Source organism: Cynoglossus semilaevis, chromosome 4, assembly GCF_000523025.1.
Source record: "Cynoglossus semilaevis isolate Cse_v1.0 chromosome 4, Cse_v1.0, whole genome shotgun sequence".
Lineage (NCBI taxonomy): Eukaryota > Metazoa > Chordata > Actinopteri > Pleuronectiformes > Cynoglossidae > Cynoglossus > Cynoglossus semilaevis.
The window spans coordinates 10376212-10403647 of NC_024310.1; the positions used below are offsets into that span (position 1 = coordinate 10376212).

General features: G+C 40.1%; 1 protein-coding gene across 3 annotated transcripts in view; it reads left to right on the forward strand.

Annotated features, from left to right (window-relative positions):
- fndc3a (fibronectin type III domain containing 3A) overlaps positions 1-27075 on the forward strand; it is a 44546-nt gene extending 17471 nt beyond the window's left edge. For 2 of the 3 annotated variants that reach the window (XM_008309075.2, XM_025054811.1), the window contains exons 4-26: positions 8206-8282; positions 8369-8615; positions 8728-9018; positions 10831-10889; positions 11627-11793; positions 12351-12410; positions 12496-12634; positions 13526-13579; positions 13743-13867; positions 14115-14289; positions 15071-15157; positions 16912-17050; positions 17835-17903; positions 18014-18132; positions 18846-18951; positions 19227-19402; positions 19561-19674; positions 19814-19963; positions 20756-21123; positions 21872-22084; positions 22651-22817; positions 24742-24866; positions 25839-26165. In XM_008309075.2, the coding sequence (XP_008307297.1) occupies positions 8206-8282; positions 8369-8615; positions 8728-9018; positions 10831-10889; positions 11627-11793; positions 12351-12410; positions 12496-12634; positions 13526-13579; positions 13743-13867; positions 14115-14289; positions 15071-15157; positions 16912-17050; positions 17835-17903; positions 18014-18132; positions 18846-18951; positions 19227-19402; positions 19561-19674; positions 19814-19963; positions 20756-21123; positions 21872-22084; positions 22651-22817; positions 24742-24866; positions 25839-26165 (3554 nt within the window). Of the gene's footprint in view, positions 1-8205; positions 8283-8368; positions 8616-8727; positions 9019-10830; positions 10890-11626; positions 11794-12350; positions 12411-12495; positions 12635-13525; positions 13580-13742; positions 13868-14114; positions 14290-15070; positions 15158-16911; positions 17051-17834; positions 17904-18013; positions 18133-18845; positions 18952-19226; positions 19403-19560; positions 19675-19813; positions 19964-20755; positions 21124-21871; positions 22085-22650; positions 22818-24741; positions 24867-25838 lie in introns of all 3 variants that reach the window. The other variant, XM_025054812.1, reaches the window with a different exon arrangement.
- Positions 27076-27436: the final 361 nt, after the last annotated feature.

The window sequence follows — 27436 nt, forward strand, 5'->3', positions numbered from 1 at the left end:
TGCTGGTGGGGAAACTGAAGTGCTTGCTTTGTAGTGTTGGGGCCAAAAAATGGAACAAAGTCATTGCTGAACAAACATCATTTATAGTGATTTAATAACATAAGCCAGTAGAATCAGAATTCTCACTAAAGTAAAATAAATCTTGGGTTACAATAAGGTTTTTTTGCAGCTCACACGACCCAGGTTAGGGTAATGGTACAACCTTACCTGCCCTGACTTTATTGTACAGTGCTCATGTTGCACTGATAGATTTGAGAAAATTATTTTTTGCTGTCCGTGTTGAAAACATGTCTGACTTCAAGATTTAACGTCGCAAAATTCTATTTTGCTGCAGTAGTGCATTGGTAGAATGTAGGAAAGAGAGAGTGAACAAACTAAGTTATGTCAAACTTTCATAGTAAAGTTTCTAATTTTTGAGTAATTGAATATGGTATCCATTGTTGGAATACAGTCCCATGAGTTAAAACAGACATAATAGCACTAATTGATACAGATATAAGTGGTGTCCAGTTGCTATTGGCTGTAGGTGAGAATGTGATCGTGAAGGGTTCTGCAATAGACTGTATGAAGTATACCCTGTCCATGCCAGTTGATAGGTTGGATTGGCTGAATTAATAGCTTTAGATCATGAATGGTTGGATTAAATGTTTGCCTAAATATATTTAAGCATGTGATTTTGCCCTTTGTTTGTAGATTTTTACTGTACTTAGTAATGTTAGTGAATAAAAACTTAACTCTAGGCTTGGATAAAATGCTCTAGGACAGGCTCAGATGATAAGGTGTATAAAGTGATGGTGCCTCTGCAGGAAGCCAATGTACTGTACAGTACTCTTCACCTCTCTCCCTGTCAGACCAGGCCTCCCATTAGGAGCTGAGTAAACCCTGTTAAAGGGGAGCCAGCATACAAAGTCTCCCATCAGAAGGGAAACAAAGAGGTGGCACATAGATCAGTGTGACTGCGACTAACTGCCCTGTCGCAGGGTGCACTCATCTCCCTGTGACGTGAATAGAGGGATGACTCACTGCTTGTGGTGCAAGGAGGGAGGAAGAAGGGTTCATGCAGGATAGTTGCATGTATGTGCATGTGGGGGTTTCATGGTATGATACGTCATGTGTTGCTCACACAACAAAAGACCATCGCTTTTTACATACATATTTGTCCATGCTACATCTTTAACACCATTAATGGATGTAACATAACTGACAACCTATTCCTTGGACCGGTTCCCTCCCTCTTCCATTTATAGAATGGTCTTTTATGCAACCTATTCCTCGGACCGGTTCCCTCCCTCTTCCATTTATGTTTTCAATGGTGTATCTCCACAGCAGAGTGTATGTAGTTATGTATCATTAAATGGCTTTTACTTCCTTTTATCTGCATAGAGAACAAGGTTAGCTAATTAGAATTTGAAATGTCCTGTCAATGCTAGGAGCTGCAAGTCCGTTAAGTATGATATTGTTATTTCTTAATAGAACACTAGGTGCAAACTAGTCATTTTTGCTATTGATTTGAATTCTTCATTACATGCACCAAGCAATAGAATACCTAAACGGCTAGGTGACTAATGACTGAGAATCAAGACCAATGGATTGATTAGATTGTTTATCTGACTTAGTGTACTAGTGATTCACATCACTGCAGATGATTCAGTCTACAGTTGACAGCAGACAGCACTGTCTAGATAACTTGGATTTATTGAGCCTGATAGTGATGTGCTTCCTCCCACAAAAGATTTAGTCGTTCATGCTTCTGAAGACTGTTTGCACAAACTGTACATGCATATATCTGGCAGGGTTTGTTGTCCTGTAGCCTTACTTTCCTCTGTCTCTTGGATACAACCAATTGCTCTGTCTTGTTTCTCAATTCATATGCAGTCACTGTGGATGTTCAATGTCATCAGTTCCTCATACTTATTCCTGTTTCTTTAAACTTATAGTTCAATGAACAAGACCTTTAAATGTATACAGTAGTTATCACCACCCACAGACTGGAGGAAGGGGCGTTACGTGCTCAGTGTTGATGAACACAGACTACTATTATAATCAAACAAAACAGTATGCTTAAACAATTGCCTTAATAGTTTGCCTGACTCAAATAACAAGCTCTTCTGATGTATAACTGATAGCTTTATACTACTGTGTGTCAGTAATTGTACTGTAGAATGAGCTCCGTCACTGTCAGAGAAGGAAGCACACAACTTGGCATTGGTTATTGTGCTTAGTTCCGATTGTGTGCGCAATACATGTAAAATGTGGTGGGTTGTTCTGGACAAAGAGTTTAGTTACAATATGGACGAAGGTAAGGAGGCGCTGTCTGACAGAGGACAGCTTCTGGTCCCCCCTGTAGAGTTTATATGTCTCAGGAGACCTCTTTTGTGGACTGGTAAGTACTTAGTGTAGCACACTTTGACATACTACATCCAAAAGTTTTTAACACTGGAACAGTAAAGGGCTGCCAGCAACCTCTGTTCCAGTTTTTTTTAAGCACTCTTAAGAAAATGGGTTGTTACGGAGCTTTTTTTAGTTGTGCCCCACAAAAAACATTCACATTCCTTGGTTGATTCAATTTCTGATTTTATACTTGGTCTTTCTCTCCTGTTTGCTTCTCTAATCAGTCATACAATGGTAGTTATATTGGTGAGTTCAAGCAACGTGCTTGCAAGGTCAGATTGACATAGTAAATAAAGATCTATGTAGTTTTTTTTTACTAACTTTCATAAAAGCAGCATGTGCGTCATACACATTAGTACTTACATATTTTTTATATATGTTTATCTCCCCTTTTCAATTCCATGTTTCTATGGGTAGACACCTGGCATTTATTATCACAGCTTCAGAAGTGATAGTAGCTAGCTCCATGAATGAATAGAGCTATGACTCATTCTCATATTGCTGCGTCAATGCCAAAGGGAGGGGATGAATGCCTTAAGACAGTCATAGAAGATGACAAGAGGGACGGGATGTTCTATAACAGACCTTTGTTATTTTAAAATAAAGTTCTGTCTGAGTTTGGGTGTCATATGCAGCTATTGAAGCAAAATTCTATCCCAATTTCCACTTCCACGTCATTGTAGATGTACACAATATCAAGCTATTGAAGCAAAATTCAATCCCAATTTCCACTTCGTCATTGTAGATGTACACAATATCAAGTGAATAAGGACAGAAGGAAATTAAAGCAGTGGGTGCTCTGACTACCTTTAGCCTTTATATCAATTCTAGGTAAAAGGCTGGCACACAGTTTGTACTAGGTGGTTCCTAATGACAATCATTGTCCTGCTGATGTATGATTTAGACCTTTGGTATTGGTTAGTTAGTTAACCTCCACTTTCATGACTTAGATTTAAGACACTAAGTTTTCGATTGGTCAAATATTATGTTTTCTAGCATAGTGCCAATGTTTTTATGAGGCATGTGTGACAAATACATAGAGTATGTGTTTTCTTTTAACTGTATCGTATTAACTTGATTGGAATGTTCAAGAATAAATAAAAATGCCATTAAACATCAACACATTCAACATCTTAAATAAAAGGGATGTGTTATAAAGAAAATAAATATTCCTCAAGGTGCAATTTGCCAATTGATCAATAGAGATGGCACTTTCTCTTTTTTTTACCTGCTTCCTTCATCTCCAGCCTCTGTTTAGTATGTGGTGGCTGCTGCCTAGATTCGAGCGTCCTGGTCATGGCTCTGTAATCTACTAATTTATTGATGCCCTTACTGCATATCACCACTCTCTATTGGTTCAAGGTCATCCAGCATGCAAGAGTTATAGCATGCAATCTAAAAAAATAAATAATAAATATAGTATCTCCAGCATCTTCTTTTTCATTGGCAGTTGCTTTCAGTTTTTATATTTCGTCATTTACTAACAGACTTTTATTTATTGCTCTTAACTTGTTTATCAGCCACATTCTTGTCCAACCTCATGGGTGGATGGAAACACTTGATGAGCTTTTTTATCTTTATATACCCACTGTTAATACAATTTTGATCTTTGATAGTAATGAATACCTAAAGAGTTGATGCATCTGACTTCAACATTACAGGAGCAAGTTCTTCCGACGGCCTCTGTCTTACTTTCTCAGCAAGCCTTGCTTTTTCCCTGTTTTTCCCTGTCTTTTGTCCTGGTCGTTATTGTCTGCATCTAATTGGAGGTTTATTTGTACATCTGATTAAAGCTGGCAGTGTGTTTGGATTGCTGATGCCAAGTTTGCTGTGTTTGCCGTATTTCTTAGGAGACTTGTGTAAAGCCCCACTCCATTCTTATTGTTATTAACCCTATTCATTTGCTGGCAAAGCCCAGGGCCTTAGAAGTGTACTTTAGTGTGTATTTTTGAAAATACTCGGACTTTTATTAGTCTCCCTCTTTGACATTTCATTCACACTTAACAATATCTGGCTTTCTTGATTTAACCTTTACCCCTTGTTGACTCCAACCAAGTAGAGTTGTTACAAGTTGAGATGATTGGGCCAGCCACAGGAATCGGCAAGACAAACGGGTTACACGCTGTTTGATGGGAGATCACGTTGCTCCCCAGGCAGCCTAGACTTTGTTTACTCATTGAGAATGGGCAGCTTGTTTGTGGCTATTCTTGGCTCAGAGGCAGCCTGCTGTTTTGTGTAGGAGGAACGATGTTTTTCCCCCTGTATCTTCTTCCTCTAGAAGGTTGGCATTCCACCGCCACGTCAGCACAACCAGTGCTCCTTTTGACTCGGGGAGGAGGGTGAGAGGGGTTGTGGCCTTTTCTATCTGATCCCTCTCAACATTCGTGCGTCACACTGATGTAAGAGTGGGTGCCCTCCCACCCACACCCGTACCTTGCCTTGTTTCCCTTGCTTTGTTTCTTTCCTACCTACTTTGTGTGTGCGCGCGTCTGGTGTGTGTGTGTGTGTGTGCATGTGTGAGGGATAGAGGAAGGAGGAGAGGAAGAGAGAAAGAGACGGGGTGTACTCTCATCAAATCCTCTTGTCTATATGCTGTCACAGTCAGTGCAGTGACATTTAAACAGGGATATATACTCCAGACTGCAAAAAAGCAACACGTTATCGTTTGTCATTTTATTACTGCACATGCAGGGAGCAGCATCCACAGCACAACCTGCAGAAGCATTAAGGCTGATATGCAGAGAGTGTTTTTTCAAGCTACCTGTTGATATTATAATAGCTTCACTTACTTTACCTAGCCTTAATCTCAGGATTTTATCCAAAATTTAAGAAATTTAAGTCTAGTCTGGGTTTTAGTGTTCATGTCTGTTATTGGGGAGAGACTTTGTAATTATTAAATCGCGCTTGATCACATTTTTATCAACAAGCAATATTTGGAAATTGTAAGAGAGGTTTTTAATTTTAATCCATTTTGTTGCCAAGGAAAAACGTTTCCTTGGGTTGTAAACACACGTGATACATGGTTTGTGTTTTGTTTTTTTAAATAATAATAATGAGCTCTATAAACCATCAGTATCATTAGTCTTTAATGCTTTATAGCTAATGGTACTAGCTAACTCCAACACAAACCTTTTTGTGGCTGCCATCATTCACACCGAGTTCCCTCGTGTTTCCCCAAAGGCAGGAATAAAATTAAAGTAAAATTTACAGCCAGGTAGAAAATGATAAGCTGTCTAATACTCTGCTGGCTTTGTGCCTCTTTGATTTTAGTTCAAGGGCTTCATTTGCTATCTTGTCTTATCCTGTCGTATTTATTAGCAGGAAGACTGATGCATTATGTCTTAAATAATTTTATATAATGGTCAAAACTGCTATTCAATAACATTTTTTTATCTTACTGTACTGAAGTGTTCCCAAAGGGCTTGTTAGAAAACTAACAACTTTTACTTTGTTCTACATTTTACAATATGACCCTTTGTAAAGGCATTGGATTAAATGACCTATTCAATTTAACAAAGACTTTAAATGTATCTAGGCACTTAGCACTTTTTATGTGGGTGCCAGGTTCTGTCAGCCTCATTCTTTTATCACATTCACATTTTAATGAAAGTCTTTAAGAGCTATATTTAAGTTGACTTAAAACAGATTAAAACTTAAAACTGAAAGGAACCAGAGTCATTATGAAAGGTAGCAAAACTGGAAGAGCACTTCAAGGGAGGCGATAGACAAGGGAAAAAGGGTGGAGGAGAGCACATCTCACTATGAATAAGTAGTTTGGAAATTAATGTTCAAGTGAGAATCTGAAAGAAGTATGTAAGAGTCATTTAGCCGCCTGGGCTCAACATGTTTGTAAAGTTGCCCTTGGTCGACAACGGCTACGTGTACATTGTTTTCAAGATTTCTTTTGGAAAATTTGGCTAAATACTGCTTCTTTCTGAGTTATCTTTTGTTTAATATTTCATCGTTTCTCGTTTATATTTTGGTGATTGGCTAAACCAAGTCTTACTGTATATTGTCATGATTGCTTTAATTGTGATTTATGTCCTACTATTGGCTGCTTCTGTGCTGTTTTTAAAAACCTTAGGTGAGGTGACCTTCGAGCTTATAAAAACCACATGAGGAAACAAGGGACCATTTGTCTACTTGACTGTTCTGTGACAAAATGCATTATAATAGATACAGTGTTTCACATAAATCTGTTCAAAACTGTATCATTCTAGTTGAGTTACAAATTATAAATATGTAGATTAGTTGTGTTGTGACCAAGATCTAGAGGATATTTTACATCGTTTGGGAGTTGATTTTAATGAAATGAGTTGTACATTTTTGAACCTAGAACACTGGCAGCCGTCCATGTGTCCACGTTGACGGCTGAGTCTCAGAAGTGGGTGGAGCCTGGACTTCAGCACCTGAAAGGGTGGTGCTACTACTGTCTGAAACCTCCCACTACACAGATCTGTAGTCTTAAGATCATGTATGATCATATGGCTGTTCATTCAGACGTGCTTTCTCTTTTTTTATGGTCTTGAAAAAAGTATGGAATTCTCTTCCTCACATAAGCTGAATGAAGGTTGGTGTGTGTGTTTTTTTTTCCCCTTTTTGTCGCCTCATCTGTTCTTAGAGTTGAGTCGGGAGAAGTATGCAGTGTGTAATGTTGGCACATAGACCAGACTCTTTTTCCTCTGTCTCTGTCTGAGGCTTTCTGCTGAGCTGTCACTGCTGAGATCCAGCCCTCATTGCAGAGCCACGCAGCAAGCTTTGTTGTTGTTGCACTTTTGTGCGATGTCTTTACACATTGTCTAAATGTAGAACAAACCTCTATATGTCGCCTGTAAATTGACTTTAAGTGTGTAAGTACACAAGTGTAAAAATGTAGGGTATTTATTTATTTTTATTCTGGAAAATTCATCTATTAAACAATACTTCTTATCTATTGGTTCTACCTACCTAGGGACAATTGAGCAGAGTTCTATGATAACCTTTAAAGATTCATTTTAATTACAGTGTGATAATGTGCCAGATTTTAGCTATCAGTATTTTAATTAATATTTTATAACACTTTTGACCCTCTGCCATTTAATAAAAATAGCAAACAGTTAAGTGTCAGACATTTTTTGTGTAAAAGTACAAACACTATTTGTTTGAGAAGTTTGAGGTCCAGAGAGACCTGGTGGATTTTTGACTCTGATATCAGGTCACTATGAGATTTTGAGCAGGAAGCAGGTCATCTCAGCGTTATTCCCCTATTCAGCCAGTGTGGTAAAGTTTGGTGTGAACTTGGCCGTGGGAATTCTCAAGACATATCTGAGGTTTTCATCGTTTAACTGGGATCTGTTGTCAGAGGTTTTGTTACACCATGCGTTTGCTGTCACACCTAGATGGAGCCAAAAAGCACCAACCTCCTCTGTGGATGGTTCACCATAGTGCCCACACAGTACAGTCTGGTCCCAAGCCTTTTTGTTTCATGTATTAATGTGGTGAATCATATGATGTAAAAAATATTGTGTGATGCACTGCTCATCAGGTTAAGACACTTATAGATGTTCAATATTTAAGGTACGGTAAAGTAACATGTAGAATATTATTGTGCGTCTGCCTTATATTTAAATCTGTGGTTGTAATATTAAGAAACGATGAGCTTCTGCTGGTCATTGCACATTGTACAAAACCCCGATTTCCTTCGAACACTTTGGCCTTCATTCATAGATTTGGGCTTTTAAAGTATCTGGTCCATTCTGTGCTCTGTTTAATGCAATAAAACATCTGCTTCCTCAAAGGGTAAAAGTTTGATTTCCTCTCGTCCTCTCTTCACAGGTCCTGCTCAGGTTCCCATGATGTCTCCAAATGGATCAGTGCCTCCAATTTATGTGCCTCCTGGATACGTTTCACAGGTTGTCACTTTCACCTTCACTCTCACTCTCTTTTTTCTTTTTCCAGAGCTTTTTTTTAAATCTTTTTTTTTTCTCCCCTCTCTCAGATTATAGAAGAGAATGGAGTCCGACGAGTTCTGGTTTTACCTCAGCAACCAGAGTTTCACCCAGGAGGGCACTCCCCTCTACATCACCCTCCACCGCCACCCCATGCCCACTTGCCTGCATTCATTCCTCACCCTGCTATGATGCCGCCCCCACCCCACATGTACACAGGCATGGCTGGGGGTGTGGGTGACATGAATTCTCAGTATATTTCCCAGTACCATCCAGCTCATATCTACTCAGAGCAGGGTAAGTGAAAGGCGTCCAGACCTTATTGTGTTGTTATGCTTTTTTTAATTCTCAGTTTCTTCAGTTCTACAGAGGGTTAGTAGAGCCTCTAAAGCATTTCTTTTTTCTGTAGTCTCTACAGATTCCCACTCCCAACATGGACGTCCCTTTGTTCACAGAGATGACAGAACAAGCAAAACATACGAGCGTCTACAAAAGAAGCTTAAGGAGCGTCAAGGAGTCGGAGGTCCGGTAAAGGACAGTCCTCCACTCTCGCCACAGAAGTCTTGTAACAGCCCAACCACAGTGGACATTCACAATGGGGTTGGAGGGAAAGGGCCGGATGCTGAACAGGAGCAGCTCAGCCATGCAGTGGCTGGCTGCAACAAGCAGGCAGGCCGAGGAAGAAATGGAGAGTCAGGAGGTAAGGAGAACAAGGAGTTAATGTTTAAAGAGTTGCACAAATATTTTGGCAAATTATTAATAAGCTTGAGGCCTCTTTAATTTATCTTCAGTACCTCCTGCATGTGTGCTGCTTTTAAACGTGGTCATTAATAAGAAGGTCTTAATTTATTGTTCATCTTTAGTATTTACCTGCATCAAATCTGAGGCTCCTCTTTGTCTCTGGAAGAAAATGGATCTAATTTGCTATACTGTCTTAAGGGAAACCCCAAATATGTCACATAAGAAAATATCAATACAATACAATAGTATTGCTATTCAGCTAAAAAATATCGATATATTACTTTTAGTTCATATCGCCTAGCCCTAATGCATGGTACATTTTCTCTCTCCTTAACAGTAACCCTTGACTTTTAATGGCATACTGTTATTGTTAAAGACAGTATACTATAAATCACTTATTTAGCACCTATAGTCCACTTCTCTATAGCTCTGTCTGCTCCTTTACCTCAGCTCTGACGCATGCAGTCACCTTGATACAAGTGAGGCACATTGTTCTACGTCAATAGCTGTGATCAACCATCATCAGCAGCACGGATCTGTTGTTCTTCAACAGGGAGCTTTCTATTGTGGCTTTGTACTTGTTTTTTTTTTGTATCTGTAGACTGTAAAATCACTGCATATGTGGGCCATGGTGGGAATAGACTATAACTGTGGGGCTTGTAGTGCAGAATAATTGCTCAGATGGTATTCATAGTAATCCCTAGAGTAATCCATCTGGGTCTTATCAGCTTTAATGATGGCAGCAAACATGACAGGAGCATTATCACAGCAAAGGTGTCAGCTCCTGTCTGTCCATGCATTCATCAGAGACAGAGTTGTCTTGGATGTATCTGTTGAGCTGTGTTATTTCTAAAACATGCTTAATATATATATATAAATGTTCTGCTTTCTGGTAGAGAATGTTAAAAAGTAGATTTTTATTTGTAAGCACGCAGTATCTTTACCTTCACTTTAACTTTATTTAAACCTAATGTACGCTGACTTTCATAACTTCTGAAATTCTGAAACAATATCCTGTGTTACTCAGTAAAAGATGGCCAATTTTATGCTGTAATAGTTAAGCTGCTGGTTACATGTGTATACTGACTATTGTTTAGCATTGATTTACACCTGATTAGTTATTGTTACCTACAGCCCTATACCAAGGTAAGGTTTTACAGTAAGAACCCTGGAATTGTGGAAGGGATGCATCATATTCTAAAACGACTCCATGCAGTATTAAATTTACCAACTGACCCTTCAACTGTTACACATGTGTCTTTATACACAGATGTTGTGTAACAGCTCCTTCTGTAACCCTTCTCCTTGGAGATTCACCATTCTGACTTCTATTAATATTCATAATAGAACCTGTCGAAGTTTTATCTAATGTGAAAGATTTGATAAAATCACGTACAGGGCTCTACCACAGACCCACAGAATGTTTCCCCCGTCAAATGTGACTCACTGCTTCCCAGATCTAGTGACTGTGTGTTGGCAAGAGGAAATCTTTCTAATTAAAAAGAAAGCCTCCTGGCCACGGAAATACAGCAGGCATCATTAATTATTTTGCACCCACTTAAGAAAAGTATCTGTGAGAAGCAAAAATGACAGCAATAATTGAGATTTGTTTCAGATTCTTCCCCATATTCTAAAAAAAAAGAGCAATTTTAGAATAGAGGAAGATTTTGTGGGGATCATGTGTGTACATTCCCCCCAAGAAATGTACTAGGAATTTATGTAATCATGATTTTTCTTTGCTTAACCGTAGTTGTTTTTTTTCTGTTTTTAGAGCTGGATGAAGAAGCCCAGGCACTGCAGGCACTGCTGAGTTCGATCAGTAAACCGACGGTGAGTAGTCACTTCTGCATTTCCTCCCATCATTTTTCTAATGAGGACAATTTGCATGAGCTTATCTGACAATAAGTAGTGTGTTCATTATAAAAATACGCTACATTTGCTTTGATGCAAATGTACAGCATCGTTAAACATTATATTAACAGCCATATGATTTCTTGCTGTCAATTTGCTTGCGTCAGAGCTGCTAATTAGCCTCCATTTGTGAATGTCAGTTGCCCAAAGAATTTAGGGAATATCTAACAGGTACTCCAAAAAAGCGCAGCAAAAGTCCATTGAAGAGATGGTGGATACATGGGAATGAAGTCAAAGCAGTTTTTGGCTTAAATAGAGCGTGATTCTTTTATATTTATAATCTTTTCTGCCTTTTCTGGTTTATTGAAAAATAGAGAATTGAACGGCGGATCACAAATGAGTTTAGAGGGCACCACAGAGGGATAGATAAGACGAGTGGCAGATAAGACCTGAATGAAGTTCTTCTGATATCAATCTCCCCTGCAGCGCAGCTCAAGTTATTTTGAAATGGCCTCAAAACAGAATTTTAAAATCTATGGTTTTCACAGGGCGTCGTTGCCAAGGAAATGGAAGATCACAGTGGCATCAGCTTGAATATTTTTCTCCCCTAATATTGGACAATTTTGCAAATGATGACACTGTTTGCTCATTTTTTATTATTACATTAGTTAGTTTCACAGAAATCTATAGTAACTCATTTGACTTAAATTTAACAGGTGTCTGACATCCAGGCCAGAGGAGTTGAGGTGAGCTGGACTGCTCCATCCAGGCCTTTGAGTGACAGTAGCACTGTGGAGGATAACAGCATCCCCCTGGAGACTGTCAGCTATGAGGTCTCCATTTCATGTAGTGGCAAAGATGGAAAGTACAAGACAGTGTTTTGGTAAGCACAAGCTTAATAATATGCAACATAAAGGCTCAAACCACTGTGGTATGAGGTGTAGGGTCCAGTTCTGCTTTAGATGGGGGTTACTTTCAGCCTTCATTCATTACAGACATTTCTGATGTCAAATACAGCAACTGTCACCTGTGTGTGTGTGTTTTTATCATTCTGAAAAAAAAAAAAAAAAGCTGCTGTCGACCACAACAATACATGTTTGAAACCCACTGTATGGGACATAGAGCTGTTCATCATTTTTCCCAGACAGTGATGGATTTTTTTGACACGTCCCTGCTCTGCTGCAGACAAACACAAAATGTTGCTGAAGAGCAGTGTAATAGCAGCTGACAGTGGCTTTTTTATCACCATTGTAAGTTGTAAACTACCAATAATGTATCTTCATCCTGAAGATCGGTCCCTCTTTGTCGAGACTGATCTCTACTCCCACCTCTTGCCATCTGGTTTTATTTTATATGACCAACAGTAAAAATGATAAATAAGATATTTCCAGTTTCACTTTGAACATTTTAAAACTTAAAATAATTATTTTTCATGTACAGTGGAGAAGAACCAAGTGCTACTTTAGAAGACCTTCGACCAGCAACAGACTATCATGTCAGGTAGGAAAGTTTTTTCACTGGTTTTCATGAAAGTGTTCATGTCCAGGGGAACGGTACAGAAACCTCCTTGTTCTCTCCTCCTCAGAGTCCAGGCCACGTGTAACTGTTTACAGGGAAGCCCTTCAGAGGCCACGAGCTTCACCACTTTAAGCTGTGAGCCAGATCGTCCCAATCCTCCCAGGAAGGCCAGTGGGACCAAGAACACACTGGTTCTCCAGTGGAAGGTAAAAAACGCTTTCTTGTTCAGCGGATTAAGACTAAATATATGGACATTTTTTTGATTAGTTGGAGTTTTTCAGATCAGTGTCAGCTCAATCTATCTGCAGCTGATTCACAAATATGTTGTAAAATTAGTCAGTGAAACCCTGCGCCATGTCTTAGGTGGAATAGATCTGCTGTGATAACCTCTGGAGAAGGTAGCAGGTATAATTGAAAAAAAAATACTAATATAAAAATCAATGTTGCCTGAGAAGAGTCTTTCAACTACTAAATGAAAGAACGCAGAGGAGTGAATTCTGGCAAAAGTGGTGATTTCAATGTGTTTCTCAGAAAAATGCCCTCCTGCCCCTATGGGGAACTTTAAACTAAGAGTGTTTGTTTGAAGAAGAGGCTGTAAGAAGAAGTGTGATTCAAACACAATCTGCTCTCCATCGACAACTGTTGCTTAGACTCCATTCTCTGTGGTACTTAATCTTCTCTGGCTTCATTAAAGTTGCCAAATTGCGAGCAGTAAAAGATAGCGACAGCATGGATCATCTCCCAGGTGTTAGTCAAAGTGTGTGACACTTTGTAGCAGCCATTCTGAAAACAACATGTCTGCTCGGTAAACACAGGAGTAATGAAACCCTTTTTTATGCTGCTGTAGATTGCTTCTTGGTAATGAGTGGCCGTTAAAGGAACCATTTTGCATCAGATGTTTGATTCAGTAAAGATCCCTGGTTCTACACCTCTTCACTTTAGCTCACTCCAGTTTTCAGATGCCCATGCATTTAAATGTGTTGAAACTTTTCACATATTAATTAACACTATTTGCCTAATGATTTCGACAGCCCTAGTTTGTCATATTACATTTTTGTTTACCAGTAACTGAAATATTGCACTCTTTTTATGTACAGGCTCCATGTGACAATGGCTCAAAAATCCAAAACTACATTCTTCAGTGGAATGAGGTAGATTTACTGTGGCTGAGTTTCATTATAATGTGTTGTTATATCAGTGACTGTAATATTTCCTTTCCTCTTGCATGAAAAGTAAAATATCCCTCATTTCCTAAATACAATGTCAATGTTTCCGTCTCATATGGACTTGATCTAATGTCATGGTTCTCTAAAGGGGAAGACCACTGGAACCTTTGAACAGCTCTATTATGGAGCTCAGAAGCAGCACAGAGTGACCAAGCTCTCGCCTGCCTCCAGATACTCCTTCCGTCTTGCAGCCAAAAATGACATGGGTGTAAGGTAAGACAACACCTTCAGTGCAACCTTCTGTGTTGTATCCTCCCCGGTGTCCATTTTTTATGTTACTGTTTTCTTCCATTTGCTGTCACCATTTTTTGTACATGTATATGTTTCTCTCTCTCTCTCCTGTCCTACTCCTCTCTCTTCCTACCCTCTCTCTCTCTTCTGCTGTCTCTCTCTCTCTCCTGTCCTACCCTCTCTCTTCCATTCTCTGCTGTCTCTCTCTCTCTCTTTCTGCCCTCCCCAGTGAGTTCAGTGAAGTGGTGGACCTGTTCACCTCATGCAGTGTGCCATTGCCACCCTTCCCTCCAGAGCTGGAGAAGGCAGGGGTGACCTGGCTGTGTCTGAAGTGGCAGCGGCCCACCAGCTCCCCAAAGGAAGACGACATCTTCTACATCTTGGAGATGGAGGAGGAAGGCTCAGTATGTCTCTCTTTGTCCTTCTTTGACAGATGAAATAAGATTTGGATTGAAATGCACCGATGACTTTAAAAACACAAATGCTGTTCCCACTATAAGTGCTTTTTTAACTTGAGAGGAATTAATAAAGTCATGGTTTGTTGAGAGCTGAATGTCTGACAGCTTTAAATTTAAACAACGTAATCCAAGTCCATTTGTGGTTTCAGATTCATAATCACTCAATAATAGACAACAGTGGCTTTCCAAAATCACTGAAAGGCATTGACAGATGAATCTGTGGGTGATATGTGTAGAATTTGTCAGTGTAATGATTATAAATCACACTTGATCAAATACTTTTCTTGCCACCAGTATTGAATACACATAATTCACAGTATTTTTCTTTAGTGAGTGAAGCCTTAGCTGCTGATCCAGTGGAGAGGGGGAAACTGTGTGAACCATTGATAGTCATTGTGGGAAATATTCCATACTCTTCATACCTTTATTTTTTGTGTCCACTGCAATTAATACAAGTCCAGCCTGTGGAAAGAAGGAATATTTGCTGTATTTTTGCTGATAGTTTAAGTTTGTGTTGGAGATTGTTTCGTTTGTTTTTACAGCCGCTGTCATATTTGCCTGTGGCAGCTGGCAGCACGGCCAGGGACAGCACCAATAATCTTCTTTCTTCCTTGCAGCTGTTTTTCTCCCACAGATCACTCTGTTTACTGCGCCCTGATGGCTGTCATGTTAGTCACTGCTCATGTAGTTGTTTTCTCTTCTCCTCTGTCATTTGTCTTTGTCCCAGGGGTACGGCTTCCAGCCCAGCTACGATGGAGATGAGCTGTCCTGCACTGTCAGGAACCTCCACAGGAGTACCAAGTACAAATTCAGGGTGAGACGATCTCTTGATGCTTTCAGGCAAAGCTGGCTGTCACCTGCTCCACCTCCATGAAAGGATGGCTAAGAGTCCTAAAAGGTTCAAGTCAGTAAAGGATCAAGGAGTGTGTAGACACTCTCTTATTAACACAGCACTTCATTTAACCTGAAAGCAGTCTGAAAATCTCAAATAGTGTTTGTTAAAGCAGCAGAATCCCTCTGCAAACTGTATCTGTGATCTGTCACAGAGTTTCTTATCAAGATCTAGTGGAACACGTAACTGCTGACGGATAAATTAGTGATTTTGAAAGCTAGTGAAAACCAGAGAATAAAAACAGAACGCTCCTTGGAAATGCGGTTTCACTATGTAGCTTAGGAACACACCTTTTTGAGGAAAACACACACATTATACTCTCAGGCACTTGAGATAAATGTATTTGCCTGTGGCTGGCAGCCCCACAAGGCATTTAGAGTTTCAGACGTCTTGGTTTTATAAGAGCTTTTACCTCAGCATATTTACACACATTTTATCAGACAATTGTGTGTGTTTTTATTGAAATGGCGAGTAGAATGTAAGTGATTTTAAGATGTATTAACCATTTGTAGTGTGTTATCTGTCCCTTTTTTTCATTTGGAAGTTGGACAGCTAGTGGACTGCATGTGGTATTGTTTAATAGATACCATGCCACATAGTACTGAGTCATTACCCCCACACCTCACCCCTGTCCAGATTTAATGAAAACTTCTTATTTATGTCTGGTATTTCTGCTCCCAATCTGTGTATTTTCCACTGAAAAAAAAATTCCACCCAAAAAACTATAAAGCACATTTGATTTTTGATTTTTTCAGTAACCTGCTACTCAGGTATTGGTAAGTTTCTGTATACGATTGTACAATAAAGTAAATACTCTGACATTATAGAGAGGGCGAGACGTGTTAGCTACTCGACAGATCATTTTGAACATCTCGGACCAAAAACAACAGCGCAGCTCAGAGAGCGAGGTCACTGAGGACATATCCGGCTTCTGACTGTGTTTCTGTTTTGTATCTGGACCAAACCACTAGTCCTAATTTCTATATTGGATTATGAAAACCCATCAGTATCAAATGTAGTGACTTGCAGATGCACTGTCCATTTATTGTCCATTTTTTGTTTTCTGACAAAATGGCAGGAGATCTATTGTGCAAATAAGCACAATATTTTGTGCAGAGGTTTTATATTTTTACAGCGTAACTTGTAGCATTTTCCATGTAAATGTACTGAAAGTGAGTTTATTTACTTAGCTAGAACCACTTACTCACAGCATTTTAAATGCAAGATGCGATATAATTACTGTGCACTAAACAAACCACCATATTCCCACATGGAAGGTCCATTAGTCACCAGCACGTCTTCTCTCTCTCCCTTATGCTCCAATTATCCAGCTGTGCGGTGTGAGCAGAAGCTAGGTGCAGTGAAAGTTCGTCTTGGTGTAGCACGTCAATAAACCGCACTCTGCAGGCCCACTGAGATTTTTGTATAACTGCACGTGGGCCACCCTGAAATGCAAGAAATGTATTTTTCCCTCAGATAATTGCATAGATATAGGGAGCTGAAGATTTTTAATGATGTGTTTTTTATCCCACGCCTTCAGTTCTATCTATTGTCTCTCCTTTATTATATCCCAGGCTTGTTATCAAGAAACATGGTGACCTTTGTAGGTTTTACCACCGACCAATAAACAAGAACAATAAGACTTCTAACTGCTCCGCTTCATGTACGTTCTGCAGGTGGCGGCATACAACTCAGAGGGGAAGAGTAATCCCAGTCAGGTGGTGGAGTTCATCACAAACCCAGACAGACCCAGCTGCCCCTGCAGGCCTGTCATCAGGGGAAAGGTCCTACCCAACAGCTTTAAGATGGCCTGGGGTGAGCGTCATACTAGCGTTTGACTGGTCTTTTTATGAGAAAAATCAGAGTCTCAGAACATGACATCCTGGCGAAGCGGGTTTACAAGTTCCCATTTTTCATCATGTCCCAGACTAATCAGAGAATGACTCATCCAGTCCTTTCTCCATCTCACTGGACAAACACATCACTCATCACTGTGCTTTGATGGGCTCCAGTTATGGCCCTTCTCTAAAACTCATCCCATATCTCAATTAAAAAAAATCACTGTTATTGTGATAATATTCTGGTTTAGATATTAGAACCAACTAACTTACAGGTTTTATTCCCAAGGACCTTTTGACAACACCGGCCAAATTATTGTTGCTGTGGTGATCCTCTGAGAAAAGATGCTAAACAAAGAATTGTAAAAATAAATAAATAAAACCTATATATTATAATCCTATACTATATTATAGCAGTGTACAGTATAAAAAGTCTTATATGTGTAATTTGACCAACATCAGCTTCACATGTTCTTACTGGGCTTTAAAGTTTGTTCCTGTTGTTTGCAAGAGTTGATTTTAGGAGCCATGTTGTCACTGTCGTCTTTGTGAAAATAGTTTCTCTTTCTAGCTGAAAGAGAAAAATCTTAAACCCAAATGTCAGTTTATATATTCTGCTAAAAATAATGGAAATGTTCTTTTGTGCCACAGATGCAGCTCAAAAACAAATTCAAAATATTTTTTCTATCCATCATCGAGCAGCCGTTAAATAAAAGGACAAAAATGTAAATGTTTTTTCATTGTATGCCTTTTCAATTTAGAGCCCCCAAAAGAGAAAGGTGGAGCAGAAATAACGAAGTATGTGGTGGAGCTCTCTGAAGGCTTGACTGGTGGGTGGCCAACAGCCATTTTTATTAATTACTGGAGTCAATGTAAGATATAAAATAGGAGAAAAAAAAAGTTCATTTCTAAAAAAAGGAAATGTTGTCGACTCTTGTAGGCTTGTCATGGGATCTGGTGTACTCAGGTCCATCAATGGAGCACATTTGTGAGGGTTTAAAGCCCGGTTGTTCCTATCAGACACGAGTGTACTGCCTGAGCGAAGGGGGGCAAAGCCCGGTGAGTCATTCAGCAGCAAACCACGCACACACAGATACACACACACACACACACACAATCTGTAGAGGATGTATGTAAATAATTTTTATTTTTTGTTTAATAAGTAGGAAGATAAAACAATCATGTTTTTAATTGGAACTACATTTCTGCCTATGTGCAAATATGTCTCACAGCATGACGTCTTGTTGTCGATTGTCTAAGTTACACAACTAATTCATGACGTGCACTCTATTTATGGTAGGTTTAATTTGAAATTTTCATTCATGCAGTCTCCCATGTCCATGGATTAGACTGAGCCTCATTGTGTGTGTGAAGACAAGACGCAGCTCGCTAATCGTTTAACCCCTGTGTCAGAGGATGTTTTCCCCAATTAGTTCAGTTCACAGACACTTTTCATTAATTTCTTTATCAGCTTATTAGCGGGTGCATTTTTTTTTCATGATCGGAAAGAAATATGACTCATCGCTTCCTTTCGGTGCAGCTGAGTATGACACAACATTCACATGTTGCCTTTCTTGCTGTCTATCTTTATCCACATGTTTATTTGATGCACACATTTGTAAGATACAGTGTAAGCTGCTGCACCTGGAGACGCATTATTCTCCTCTCTAGTCTGCATCGGTCCTGATAAAATGAAGAGAGAAAGGAAGTCAAAGTTGACGTTCGTAGCATTTTCTTACTCTTAATTGTTGTGTCGGTTTCTCCATTATCAGCTGTCGGAGACCCTGCAGGTTCAGACTCCCGCAGTGCCCCCAGGGCCCTGCCAGCCCCCTCGCCTGGTGGGCAAAGCCAAAGCCAGGGAGGTGTTACTGCGCTGGGGTGAGTCATTCCTCTTCAACTCCAGTTTGTGTGGGATGTGATCTCACTTCTGTTGATGCATTTATTTATTTGGTGAAGTGCTTTAAACTTGAACATTTAGACAATGTTTTTATGATGATTTGATTATGATGCTTTGTTTTGTTTCTGTTAGAATAAACCATTCATATCCAGGAGTTTGTTAATGTTGGGAAACAGATTGTTTAGCTCAAAGAATATTTCTTTGTTTTTCAAACCATTCCACCTTATAGATAAGGACTTTTTTTTGCATTTCCTAGGTTCTCCTCAGGTTGATGGAGGCAGCCCAGTATCCTGCTACAGTGTGGAAATGAGTGGGCCACAGTCTGAGGAGAGCAGAGAGGTGTACCAGGGCCCTGAGCTGGACTGCTCAGTGGGAGGATTATTGCCTGGCAGAACCTACAGCTTCAGGCTCAGGGCAGCAAACAAGGCTGGGGTGAGAACAACTGTCAAAACTGATGTGTTTGGTTTAGAAGATTTGACTGTGGTGTTTTATCTAAGGTATTATTTTCTCGCAAGCTTGAAAACATGTAATGTAATTTCAATTGTCTAATCTTTGACTTTTGATTTTTTGCGTCCTGTTTCTGTGGATAGTTTGGGCCTCAATCAGAGCGCTGCGAAGTCACGACTGGCCCCGGGGCCCCTGAACAGTGTCGAGCTCCTTCTGTTACATGTAAATCTCCAAGCTGTGTGGTTTTGTCCTGGGAGGTAAGACCAGCTCTGCCTTCATTCCCACACACCTTGTTAAAACACAGACCCATGTGAGAGTCCCCATGCATCTCACTGCAGAGGACGGTCTTCTCTGATTGACCACTGATTGATTTTTTTTCTAACTTGCGTCTTCCAGGCACCCCCTTGTAACGGCGCTGCAGTAACAGAGTTCCGTTTAGAATGGGGAGCTGCTGAAGGCACCATGCATGTGTGCTACACTGGACCAGGACTCAGCCACGAGATGAAGGGGCTGCTCCCTGCTACTAACTACTTCTGCAGAGTACAGGTGTGTGCTTACAAAATCTTTTTTTAAATTATCTATTATAATCACAGTGCCAATTCAAACTATCACCAAGCCATGAAATCACATCTTGATTTTAATTATAATATAGTAATTTACACAACCAAATAGGATGTAGAAGTAAATGCACAGCTAGCAGCAACATTGACTTTGGTCTTAGTAAATACCCAAACAGTTACAAAACCCAGAGATCATAATCAAGGTGTTCCTTTTTCAAGTTTTTTCCAGGAGAAATTGGCATATTGACAACTGTTACCGGTCTGTGGGCCATTTGGTATTGGGCCGCAGGGCAATAATTAAGAATTTACAAACAAAAATTTACTTCAGTTAATATTTATTTATTTATTTTAAGTAAAACAGAGGTCTACATTTATAATCATTAGAGAAGAAATACAAGTCTTTGCAGGATCCTTTGGATAAACTACTGAAAATAATAAGATTGTTTGACTTCAAGCCTCAAATACTTCCAAATATATACAATCAACTTTGGGATGATTTCAGAGGTTTGGAAAACAATTGTGTTTTAGGATTAAGACATTTCAAATTATCGTTGCACAACATTTTCATGCTGTTTGTTTAATTCACAGCATTGGGTGGGACAGAAATACTGAATACTAAATTGAGATTTTTTCCAAGTCTCAGCAGCTATGTTTACACTAGAACTCCACCTTGTGGTCATTTATAGATCTTACACATGTCCATTCACATGTCAGAGGAGAAGTTGACGAGGAAACCATTTAAACACCTCGTGTATGATTTTCTGATGTTGGTGTGCAGGCTGTGAACGTGGCTGGTGTGGGGCCCTTCAGCGAGGCCGTGCTGTGCCAGACCCCCTGCTCTGTTCCTGCAGCCATCGGTGACATCTACGCACTGAAGGAGTCGGAGATGCTCAGATACGGCGCTTCAGAAGAGGCAGACGAAGAAGAGGATGAAGATGAAGAGGAGGAGGAGGAAGAGGAAGGCAATTCACAGCCCACACCGCTTTACTCCCCATCTACCTGTCTAGGCATCTGCTGGGACCCACCATGTGATCATGGCTCCGAGATCACCTCCTACCTGATCGACCTGGGAGAACGACAGCCCATCGCGGTTGGCCCTGTCACCAAACACATCATTCAGCATCTGCAGCCCGACACCAGCTACAGGTCAGTTTCTCCTCACCGCTAAATCAGAATGGTCACAAATCCTAGATTACATACTTGTGTTTATTAGGTGTTCAAAGTACAGAAATCTACACAGTGGATCTTAAAATCTAAATTTACAAACATAGGTTTGTGAAGGAGTCCATTTATTTTGTTCTGTTTCTGAAATGACAACACATTTCCTTTGGACCTTTGAATATGTTGATGTATAACTATAATCAGTTTATAATTAATTATTATTATCACCGCAAATGCATAAATGTGTAAATTAACAAAGTGCTGAGACAGTGCTCTGAATACATTTGTTTATTTTATCATCATATTTATAGCACTTTGTCTCCTGGACCGTGTGACTGTCTCTAGTGATGTTTGTAGAAGAACATTCACCAATTGGCAGCACTGGTTACTGTGAATGTCCACTGACAAACATAAACCCAACACAGTTTCTAAACATAATCCAAGTTATGAGAATGAATTCACTCAACTCTCTGTCCCTATGACACAAATTCTGGCCTAATTTTTAAATGGTTTTTGTTCTACATAAAGTGCTTTTCCTTTTGAGTGTCTCTTATTTGCAGAAAGTAGATTTTTGACAAAATACTCCAGAAAGTAGATGCAATAAAATAAAGCAAACGTCATTCAGTGATGAAATACTGTAAGGACCACATTAACAGTCAGTTCAGTTTTTCTGCGGGGTTAAGCTTGGTCACTGCAGTTCTGTGATTGCATCATATTTCCCCGTCTTTCACAGGATCAGGATCCAAGCCCTGAACAGCCTGGGCCCAGGCCCATTCAGTCACACTTTTAAGCTGAAGACGAAGCCCCTACCCCCGCAGCCGCCACGCCTAGAGTGCACTGCCTTCAGCCACCAGACCCTCAGGCTCAAATGGGGCGACGGCCCAAACAAAGCTGTCACCTCAGATGCCCTCCAGTATCAGCTGCAGATGGAGGACAAGAGCGGCAGGTCAGTGGCCCATCAGTCACAGCAGGAAGTGAACGGACATAGGAGATAAAGGCTTAGTCCTCAGATAAGCAAATCAAAGTCTGTTTATGTCACTGCTGATCGGATCTGTCAAATAACCACACGGTGCCCCTCTGTTGTTACTCTACATATAAAGAAACACATAATTCCTCTTTGTCAAAAACAAAAGTGACACTGAGTTTCTTAAAACAGGAGGCAGCAAAGCCATAGCCGTACATCCTCTGTTGAACCCGAGGAATGAAAGGAAGTGCTTTGACATTTTAATGTGTTTCCTGGCCAAAAGGATTCAATCCACACATTCACTCATCTCTGTCAATACTGTACGTCCTGTCAACTACGTCGTTATCTACGTATATTTAATTACGTTTGGCCCTTTCCTGTGGCAACGCCACCTGGGAAAAGGTCAAATCACCTGTTTGTCCTCCTTACAGGATCTATTGTAAAACCACACTTCTGTTGTGTCTTATTTAGGAAGACTGCTCTTTATTTCCTGACAGAACAGGAACTTGTTAATGTTTTTTTCCCCCTCTCTCCCATGTGTCTCACAGATTTATATCCTTGTATAAAGGACCCTGCCACACACACAAAGTCCAGAGGCTTAATGAGTCTACCTCTTACATGTTCCGCATCCAAGCCTTTAACGAGGCGGGCGAAGGGCCCTTCTCCAATGTTTACACGTTCACCACCCCACGATCTCCTCCTGCCCCGGTCAGAGGTACTGTTCACTTCATTTAGATGCTGTTATTTTCTGGATTTTCTTGGTCTTTGTCTGTGTCCGTCTTCACTCAGCCTGTGCTCAATCCGATCTTATCTCTTACAAACATTCGTCGCTGCCATTCACAAACACAAAGGGAGCATGCTCAGCTTTCAGCATACTTTCGGCTGACTTGTATTTGATCAGGAGCTTGGCACCAGTGAATCTCAGCAGCTTGCATCACCTGGTGGTTCATCTCTCTGCTCTGATCTTGATTAGATGCTATAAAGCCTTGTTTGATCCAGCATTAGGCAGTTAAGAAGCACACCAGAAGCTTTTTTAGTCTCAGCAGAGTGATTTGTCAGTGAAACTCAACACTACTCTTCTCTCCACAAGTATCACCGGCACAATTTAGAAAAATATTGTTTAGATATTACACATTTTGAACGTTGTTTTTAATTTTATTTTGCTCTTGTGATTGAAAAGCCTGTAAACAATATCGATGTTCAGGGCATTGTAAAATGTTCACAAGGAGCAGTTGGTGTGATTCAGTATGTAGAGCAGAAGGTCAAATGTTTGTTTACTGAATAATCTAACATTTAGTAATTATTTCATAATGGCTCGACACAAAACAGTGACCTCACAAAGCTTTGTTTTGGTACCGATGTTTACACCACAGGGACCTGGAGCTGAACGGACGTCTGGGACTATTTTTCAGTTCAAAAATAATTTTTGCTACAGATAAAGGACCCTTGTGGAGCAAAGAATTATAACAGTGGAACTTCAAATTGCAAACCTCCTGACGTGTGACTGTTCAATTATTTTTTATATTATTATTTTTTTTAAATGGAAATTTAAGAGATCATCGAGTTTCTTTCATGAAACCTTTCACCAAAAAAAGAACTTTTTCAGGCACTTTAGTTGTTTTTTTAAAAGTCATTCTGTTGACAGGAATGAGTGGAGATTGTAAATTGTAGAACAAGGGAATGAAATAATATATCTGTTTGAATGAAAGACTGAGTGGAAATGGGAGGCACTGGGGAAACTGAAGGAGGTTTTATGGTTGATATGGAAGGTTGGGAGACACGTGATGATCCTGCTGTAGTGTTGAGACCTACTGTTTACCTAATGTTTATGTTTTGGAGACAGTCTTAATAATGAGAGTTAAAAAAATTAAAGTTTTCACAGGAACCAGGATGAAGAGGATTAGAAGGGAGAAGAGAAGTGGGCAAGCAGAGATTGATCAGATTAAAGATGAAGTTAAAGATGAAGTGAAGTGACAATGGTTTGGAGATGAGTTTCTGAGTAAAGAAACTGCAGCTGTTTGAACATGTACTGTTGGTGACGAAGCTGCGAGATGAATTACAGGAGGTAATGCACGTGGAGTGACATGGAGGATGCTTTGGCAAGTATTTATGTTCTGGTAGTATTTATTTAATGAAAAAGCAGCTCATTCATTTGTTGTTGAATATGTACAGATGAATCACAGGCCTGTGTTTGTTTGTAATTCCACTGAGTCACACGTTAAACATGTGATGAATGCTAAGGTTGGTTGTTTCTGTTGCAGCTTCCCTTTCATTCTCATTCATCCCAGCTTCACTCTCACTTCGCCACATGTGTAAATTAGAGCACGACACTGTTGAAGAGTTCACACTTCTGAACACGTGTTGCTACTGTGTATCTGTATAAACCTGTTCCCCAGCCTGTTTATAGCCGGCGTGACGTCAGTCTGACGTCAGATGCCGTAAGTAGAGCAGTCGCTGCTATTTGTATTTCCACTTTCAGAACATTGACCTTTCCCTGATCTGCCTGCTCCGTGTCTCCTTTAAAACTTAATAAGCACCGACAGTAGACGGCCCTTTTTTAAATAAAGTCTTGCCTTTGCAGAGCCTTTAATTATTTTTCTCTGTCCCCTCCTATCCACCCCCCCATCTTCTCTCTGCAGCCCCTAAAGTGGAGCGTCTCGATGACAACTCCTGTGAAGTTACATGGGAGGCCCTCTCCCCGATGAAGGGAGACCCGATCACATACACCTTACAGTGCATGGTGGGAAACTCTGAGTTCAAACAGGTACCGACATCACTGTCCAAAGCCGTGTCTGTACTGTGTTTAGCAGCGGCCCAGCTTCCCTTCATCACTGTGGCCGTTTGATGCAGATGTATCTTAACGTTTCACTGTCGTATTCCCTGTTGTTTTTGTAACTGTTATAAAACAAAAAGGTCGTTCATCTTTGAGGCGTCTCTGGTGACCATTTGCTTCCGGCACATACATTCATCCGTTTATGCAGTGGTGCACTAGTAACTGTAGGATTATGCTAATCTCACCTTGTTCTACGCGGAAATTTAATCAGGGGAAGAAATATGTGTGACTGCCACCTGTACTGTTGATATCAGCTGTGTAGAGTACACAGTACACAACACAGTACAGTTGTTTGTTATGAAAGTGAATACTACAAAGTACAATAGTCAATCACTGTGAATAAAAAAAAAAGGTCATTTGTATGATGTTTTAAATGAGCACATTTGACCGAAGCAACAGTTCAAATCCCTGGCTTTAGTCGGTTTTCAACTTTTCCAAAATAAATAAATAAATAGATTTTTATATAAAAATGTGTGTTTTTTTTAACAATGATCAGTAATTTAAACTGCCAATATGACTGAACTGTCTTTGTACTGAGCAGAGAACCTCCGCAGAGCCATTAACTTTTTAGCATAAAGTAGCTAACTGTAGCTGACACAACATGTCTTTGCGGTTCAGTGATGATTATACCTTGTAAATACACACTGAGCCAACACAACAAATAAGAAATGTAAATGATCTAAATAAATGATATAATATAATACAATATTATATAATGAAAAATTAAAAAGTGGATATTAATGTTTAGGAGGAAACAACAGGTGTGTTTCTCCAGTTAATTATTGGAAAATAACAACGATGTTGTTGGACCCGTCTGTTGTCCATTGTCCACCTATTTTGTAGGTGCATTTTCTAATATTGTCTCTAATATTTTACGGTCCTGTCTGGTCTCTGTCCTCTCAGGTCTACAAAGGTTCCGCCAACTCGTTCCACCTGCAGAACATGCAGCCCAACAGCGACTACCGTTTCCGTGTGTGTGCTATCAGGCAGTGCCAGGACGCCCCGGAGCTGAGTGGCCCCTACAGCCCCACGGTGATCCTCACATCTCAGCGGAGCGACACGACAGCAGGTGGTAGTAACGCGTCCGTCCCAGGGTCCCGGTCCAGCACAGAGTCGAACAGGGCCCGACGCAGCCTAACGGATGAACAGTGTGCTTTCCTAATCCTGATGGTCTTCGCCATCATCGCCATCCTCATCGCTTTCGTTATCCAGTACTTTGTCATAAAATGAGGTGTGAAAATGGTGTGTATCTCCCAGCTGCAGGGTTATAGCTTTATTCTTTCCCCTTTCTCCCCCGTCTTCCCTCTGACTCTTTGTTGTTTTGTAAGCTTTTGTTTCATCCTGATTGTTTTCTCTTGTCAGCGGAGTAAATTGTATTGCTTGTTTGTCAGGGCGTCAGGCGGAGGATGGACCGACAAATTAGACCTGGATTAAAAAAAAAAAAAAAAAAGAAGAAGAAATCCAGGACGTAACACCTTATTCTAAAGCATTACAGCGTCTGGTCCTGAATTCGTGGCCCTGTCCTTAACTATGTAGTTTGTGTTGATTGGTTCTGATCAGCTTCCTGTGCATAAAGAAGTCAGAAAGAGCAGGGATACGATTAATTCTCGGCGGGAGGGGGCGCTGCGACTCATGTACTTGTTGATTATAGTTTTATATATATATATATATATATATATATATAAATATAGTCATTATTTATATTTCCAGTAATGTGCTCAGTATGGAACTGTTTTTGATAGGTGTGTTATGTAGCCTACGTGCTATTAGATCCTGGGACCTGGTGGGCCAGTGTTTGCACAATGCGGTGTGTGTAAGTGTGTGTATGTGTGTGTGTGTGTGTCCAGAAACAAAATTTTATGTAGTCAGTGCCACTGAGGTACACGGCTGGGAAGGTCTCAGGGCCGCGTGATTAGCCTTGAGCCTCTGCTGGAGTTTAACGTCTGGGTCACGCCTTCAGTGTTTCTGTGTTTGTGGAGAGACAAAAAAAAAAACAAAAAAAAACTTTTCTGCAAAAATGAATGTGCAGTTTTCAAATCACGTCCTCATGCTTTTGCTGAGGTGTCCAGATGTGAGAGGTGGCTGTAGCTCTGTTAAAGAATCTTAACAAAGGTATCTGCTGGTTTTTGGAAAAAAAAAACAAAAAAAAAAAACATCCAACTCGTATCAATGTCTCATGTTACTTGACTGGAGACAGTGAGTTAACATGTTGTGAAATGTTGTAGTTTATGGTGATGACTTTAACAAGCGGGGGTTCTTACACCTGTCACAGCTACATACTCACCCCAACAACTATGACATCACAGTTTCCAGCCTCGTTAACTTTTTATGGGTAAATGGACTAAATGAGATTTTTCTGCCGTGCTGTTGTCAGGTTGGGTTCTGAGAGTTAGAAATGTGAGAGACGGAAATGTCTGACACTGAGCCACACGTCCTTCTGATTTATGTAGTAAAATAGAATCAGGTGGGAATGGTATTAGAAGTACTCTCTCATCTTAATA